This window comes from Pecten maximus, chromosome 1, assembly GCF_902652985.1.
Source record: "Pecten maximus chromosome 1, xPecMax1.1, whole genome shotgun sequence".
In the NCBI taxonomy this organism is placed as follows: Eukaryota; Metazoa; Mollusca; class Bivalvia; order Pectinida; family Pectinidae; genus Pecten; species Pecten maximus.
Window position 1 is genome coordinate 55,193,322 of NC_047015.1, and position 6,630 is coordinate 55,199,951.

The window sequence follows — 6,630 nt, forward strand, 5'->3', positions numbered from 1 at the left end:
CGGTTCATATTGTGTGCGTGATATGAACCTCACAGTACATATATGGACGCGAGTAGGCGATTCGTGCCAAGGCCGGGCAAGTGATAGCACAGTCGGTTAGAACGCCGGTCACGTTTAGGTGAAGATGTGCGTTGTTCGACAGCGGTCTGTGCTGTCATGGTTGGAATGTGACGGGCCTCCTGTGTGTTGCTCAGTGAGGTAGTCACCAACTACTACCAGGAGGCCCGGCTTCACTTTTGTCCACATGGCGATAAACCAAGCAAACGTTATACGAACAAATCGAATCCAAAACAAGTGTCTCGGATCAAAGTCAAAAAGAGGACACACAAACACCGTTGCATATAGAAATGTATATTTTATATAATTTAAGTATAAATATGAATATATATATATATATATATATATAGTGTATGTATATAACGCACAAAAAATACAATAATTTCACCCAATGGAATGAGATGGTAAGTCAAAAATAAATGTTTTCTAAATTATCTACATATATACACATGTATATGTGTGTGTGTGTAAAAGGATGTACAAGATAAAATAAATGTATTCGATGTGTAAAATTAAATGTAATCTTCCTTTGTTATAAGTTTCTTTGTTTTTCTATGAATCGTTAAACAAAATAACGCTCATATCGAAAAAATCTAGCAAGAATGTAATAGTCTAGGTAACATTCGTTATATCCTCAAATAGTCTGACTCTTTTTACGGAACCAGACGATAAAATGCTATTCCTGTATCATTGAAATAGTAGCTGAAAACACAAGGCCCCGTGTGAAACAACCGTTTGTCTTATACGAACATAAATAGCATTTCACGAACTCGTCTCCGAATCCAAGGAGGTTTTTGAAAGTTCAAGTTTGACGTCAGAAGCTGTTGGACTTGTTGTAAAGTTTGCGTTGGGGTCCGACATCTTGTTTTGCATTTGATGGTAGAGTTTCTTGACCCGACTTGGCTTCACATGGAACCGAGGAGCGGCAACTTTGTTGCCACTGGTCGTTATTTTGTTGACCACCATGGCAAGAGCAGGAAGTGCATTGTCCTTCCGCTTTACACCGCGAAATTTATCACGGACATTGGCGCCGTACTTTCGGATTTTCATGTCATCTGTTGGTTGATACTGGTCAACGGGAGACAACTCCACGAATGGCAACGAATGGAAGACGGCCACCTGAAACATATAGCGTACCACATCAGGTTATTTTGCTTTTTTTTGTTGTAGGGGCTTAACGTCCTTGCAACAGCCAGGGTCATATGAGGACAGGTGTCAAGGTCACACCAACAGCCAGGGCCTTACGGGGACAGGTGTCAAGGTCACACCAACAGCCAGGGTCTTATGAGGTCGAGTGTCAAGGAGGTTTCTACAACCAGGGTCATATGAGGACAGTTGTCAAGGTGGTGTACCTACAGCCAGGGTCATATGAGGACAGGTGTCAAGGTCACACCAACAGCCAGGGTCATATGAGGTCGGGTGTCAAGGAGGTACCTACAGCCAGGGTCATATGAGGTCGGATGTCAAGGAGGTACCTTCACCTTTTTGTTGATTTGGGGACAGCAGAGAACGTCTTCCTGTAAATGTTTGCCCTTTCAACAGTGATATGTCAGGGATACAATCATGGCATTCATAAAACATAATTGGAAAGAGGAAAATATCGATATTCATTTCATCATTGTTGTTCGAATTTAGTCACACTATATACATGCGTGTGTGCGGCAACTTACGTTTCTACGATGTTTAACGTCCTCGTAACAGTCAAGGTCATATGGAGACGGGTGTCAAGGAGACGCCAAAAAGGGTCATATCAGGAGAGATATTCAGGAGCTGCAAACTAGGTTCACATAAGGAAGGATGTCAAGGAGACAACAAAAGTCATGGCTATATGAGGACGGATGTTAAGAAGCCACTCAATGACGGATGTCAAGGAAACCAAAGGTAAGGGTCACACGGGAACCTGTGTCACGGAGACAACAGCAAAAGTCAAGGTCATACGGGGGCATGTGTCAGGGAAACAAAAGCCAGGATTGTACGTGAAACTAAATAATTCAAGTATGTCAATTACAAACAGTTGAATATAACAAACAACATGGTCTACTTACTGATGCATATGTTTCTATAATCTTGGGAAGAGAGGGTGGAAGCTTGTGACGGATTTTTCGTTTGTACGATTTTCCTAGTATGGTACTTGAATTCAGCTTCTTCTCCACCAAATCATCTTGAAATTGAACTTCTTCTTGGACAGCCTGTTCCTCAACCTGTGTTTCTACTCGTGGCATTCCCACTTTTCTCATTTTCACCAAAAGATTTTTCCATTTAGGTGCTTTACCTTGGTTCAGCACTTTCAAAGTTCTAGCAGATCCAGTTCGCTTCAAATCACGAGGAATTCGTGAATCTTTTTCTGGTATCTTTGGCGCCATAGTAGGTTTTAATGGGCCCCATCTTTCTCCGAACGTTCCGATATATTGGCCGCCAAGTGTCCACATCCGAATTGAACAATCAGCACTACAAGTACAAATGAACTGAAATTCGTCTATGAAGACAACACTGTTTACCACCTTTGTGTGGGCTTTGAACGAATTCACCAGTAATGGCCATTGTATTGTTCTCCTAGGATTACTGTTCAATGGTGGCGGTCGGTTAAGGATACCATCTGGTCTCGGATCTTTGCTGTTGAAACAAGGCGGTGGTACTCTTGGGTCTTGTCCGTCTACCGACATAAATATGAAGGTCTCGAACAACTCCTTCCATCGTGCCGCTCGCTGGTTTGGCGTGTGTTTATCTTTGATGCAGTATTCCGTGATGTCCCAGATTTTTAGATATCCTGTCGTGTCAGCAGTGAATAGATACTTGTTCTCTGTGTCGGTTGCAATGGCATGGACTCCCTCCCCAACCTTGTGTGAGGCGTTGAACTGGCCCAACAGACCTCCTTCATGATGTAGTGACCAAGCTCTTACCCATCCCTCTGCTCCACTGCAAAAAAGAACGGCCGTTTCCTTATCCAAACTATCTCGACTTTCCAAGAAAATCATTTTTTCTACGGCCGCCTCATAGCTTTTACATATTTCATCATAACCGATTCGGCTGTTAGTATGTTCAGTGTTTGAAGTTTGAGTGTAGAACTGTTCATCAAACAGGGGAAGGAGAGGATGCTCACATGGTGTCTCCATCCTGCAGAATTGCTTCGAAAGCCTGTTGCCGTTTCTACTATTATTCTCGCGTACCTTGCTTAAAAGTCCGACGCCCGCTCTAATGCCTTTCATGGAGAAACGCTTGGATTTTGGTTTATCGGTAGCGTCTTCTGATAACAATGCGTCTTCCTCTATCATTGGAAATTTGTTTTCGTCCTCTTCGTCCTTCGTATACTTGAATTTTTTGTTGTTTTCTGTGGATGGTTTTGTGCCCTTAAACGCATTCAATGTACAATAAGCTTGACCAGTGTCACGTGACCATATGACGATATCACCGTCGTAAGATCCTGTCGCAATGATGTTTGGTCCCGTGTAGGACATGCAAATAATGTCCTCATTATGTTTGACCTTCCACTCTTTTCGGAATTCCTCCCCGCCTCCATCAATGTAAACATACACGGCACGACTCCATCCGGTGACGTAGATTCTATGTCGCGTGCTCGCGATACCTGTCACGTCCAGACCGCCTGGGATGTTGAAAGTCTGCAGGCAAGCGCCGTTATTGAAGTTCCAGACTTTAACGCTACCGTCTCGCGCGCCGGTGATGAGACGCCTCTCTGGGCCGTCAAATGTTATGGCTGAAATTTCGATAGGTATGTCGACACCTCTCTCTGTATGTTTGTGCGCGTTAATGAACTGCATGACCTTTTCACCAGTTCTCACGTCCCATACGCTAACAACCGACTCGTAACAGGCACTGACAACGAACCGGAATGTCCTGTTATAAAGAGCTGCGAACACTGGTTTATTGTGTGACGTCACTTCTATCCGGTTCTCCTCCTCAAAATGCTTTTCGAGCATCGCTATCTGGTTCGTGCCTAACAAAAGTGTCTGTGACACGGGATTGAAGCAGATGGTGGAAATCGGGAAGGGACCCAGCTTCACAACTCGCCCACTGAGTTGTTGAATGCATGTCTGGTCTTTCATGTCATAGACGCGGATGCTCTTGCCTTTGTCGATGCTGATTATTTGATTCTTGGACGAGTTAATGACCACGTGGGTTATTGGTTTGGAGTGTCCTTTCAGTACGACAATAGCCTTGCTATTGACATACGGGTTCCACACCCGGACAAGGTAGTCCATCCCGCCGGTAACTATAATGTTATTGTACGGGCAATAATCAAAACTCAGAATCCCTTTGTTTACCTTGAACACCGTAGAGATCTTTTTCTTTTCTATGTCTGCAAGGTATAGCGAATTGTTAGTACTTTGACAACACGACACAACACAGTCCAACTCTGGAATGTAACCGATTTGAGACACCCAGTCATCGTGAACTCTGTTGAATTTGTATGCTTTCGCGCCAATGAAAAATCCTCGAATCACTTCCGGTAAACTGACTTTCTTATACAAGTCTTTGCCGGCGACTGCCCCAAACGGACCTCCGCGTAAGGAAGAGTCGAACTTAACAGCAAAGGTGTTTCCAGCAGTGTCACCCCACAGCAGAACGGCGTAGTTCAAGTCTCGCATGTTAGCCCAGAAGTACATTGTCGTGATGCAGTTTTCAATACCAACTATGTGATACCGCTTGATGAATTTATTTGCCTGCAGGTCGAAGATGATGATGTCACGGTCTGTGGATGTGACAGCTATCATGTTTACATTATACATGCAAACCATGTCCGTTAGCCATGGCTGAGTGGCTCGGTCCATACATGAATGTGTATTGAAACTTCGTATGCGTTTCATTTTCAAAGTCCAAAATATGAGGATACCCTCTTTGCTAAGAGTGACATATCGACCGTTTGAATAATCAACAGTTTCCGGTGGTACGGCGCGTTTCTGTATAGATGGGAGAAATGCTATTCTAACTATGACGTCGCGATGCCTTGACGGAACATCTCTGGTTTCTACCGGAAATGGTTTCTCTCTCATCATCTCGATCATTTGATTCTTTTCCTGATATTCCATAAGATTATACGTGACGTATTCCTCCCAGTCTACAACTCCATCACAGTTGGCATCCACTTTCATGAACAAAGTTTCTATCTCTTCCTCTGTGAGATTGAACCCCACAGTTTTTTTGATAGCACATCTGAATTCTTGAGGCTCTAAACCAGGTTCTTCGTCAGTGTCCGCTTTCTCGAATATTTCTTGTAATTTCGCATATTTGATTTCAGCAGCGATCTTATCCGGATTAAAATCTTCCTTGTTATGTTTCGAATTCGACTTTGGCTTCTCTATATCCGAATACGCGCTTTCGTCGTCAAGTCTACGTACAGATTTTTGAGACTCGAGAGATGTCCCTTTTCCCGATTGGATTCTTGGTAATTTTAGAGCACTCAAGTTTATGTGTGGAATTAAACTCTGTCTGGCGTAGTATCTTGACTCCCTTCTCCGTCTTAAAGCCGGATTCAGTTCCGGCGGAAGAACTGGTTCCATCGCGGCGATCTCCCTTACACACGTCGTCCAGCGTGTCGCGAATTCAACGTCTCCATTTTGTTTGTTGTCATGGCATGTTCTAATGACGTCTTCACCTTGGGCTATTATGACGTCACAATCACACTTATCGTCACGGCGAAATTAAAGTTGTGTTCAATCTGCACAACTTTTTATCTATCTATTGATTTATTTATTCAATTAGTTATTGTTTTGTTTGTTTGTTGCTTTTTAATGTTGCAGCTTCCCACAAACAGTTCACACGATATTTAATTTCAAAATATTTTATTCAATCAAGCATTTGAATTAATTTAAATACAATATTTCGTAATAGAGATAGATCTACAAATTGGATTGGACAACAGGCTTAGCCTATACAGGTCCTTTCCGTACTTCCGTTATCATAAATAGTATTAATAGTTTCACACGATATACCGTTAACAGATTCAAATGGTGCTATTCTATGGGGCGCCGTTTTACTATTTATTCCCATTTGGTGATATCACCTATTCAATCAGTGATATCACCTATTCATTTTTCAAATACGTGATATCACCTATTCGAATAGGTGATATCAACTATTAGAATAGGTGATATCACCAAATGGGAATAAATAGTAAAACGGCGCCCCATACTGTTCTAGCAGTTTTTTTCAGTTGGTTCGGGGGGTTCGCATGTAAAATATCTTACTTGATTGTATGCCAATAGGTCGTAATCTAATGTGTAAAAATCAAAATATATACTTACACATAAGATTCGGAAAATACTGGAGTGAAATAAATAATAATAAAAAAACACTCGATGGAAATATGAAACGGAAACCATACTAATGAATATTTTCAGATCGATATATTTTTTTCTGTTTTTGTTTGTTTGTTTTCAATTTTTTTTTTCAAACACTACTGTCTAAAATGTAAATAAAAGATATCTAACAGTGTCTTCAGTATGGGGCCAATATATATAAAATATCGGTTGTATTTGGTATAACTGAAGATATTGTTAGATATTCTGTTTATTACATTTTTATAACAAAATGTAAGAAGTGTTTTAATTCAAATCA

General features: G+C 41.7%; 1 protein-coding gene across 1 annotated transcript; it reads right to left on the reverse strand.

Annotated features, from left to right (window-relative positions):
• Positions 1–414: 414 nt before the first annotated feature.
• Positions 415–5,674, reverse strand: LOC117338382 (WD repeat-containing protein on Y chromosome-like). The gene is made up of 2 exons (XM_033899723.1): positions 2,103–5,674; positions 415–1,176 (listed from the first exon to the last, which is right to left on the reverse strand). Exons 1-2 carry the CDS (start codon positions 5,571–5,573, stop codon positions 820–822), a joined length of 3,828 nt encoding a protein of 1,275 aa, XP_033755614.1. The 5' UTR covers positions 5,574–5,674; the 3' UTR covers positions 415–819.
• Between the last annotated feature and the right edge of the window lie 956 nt (positions 5,675–6,630).

What these genes read in the sequence shown, in the direction of transcription:
- LOC117338382 (XM_033899723.1), bottom strand. Translation starts at nt 5,573, where the DNA reads ATGGAACCAGTTCTTCCGCCGGAACTGAATCCGGCTTTAAGACGGAGA. An exon ending in TTATAGAAACATATGCATCA is followed by an intron (nt 1,177 to 2,102) that starts GTAAGTAGACCA and finishes TATATGTTTCAG; the next exon opens with GTGGCCGTCTTCCATTCGTT.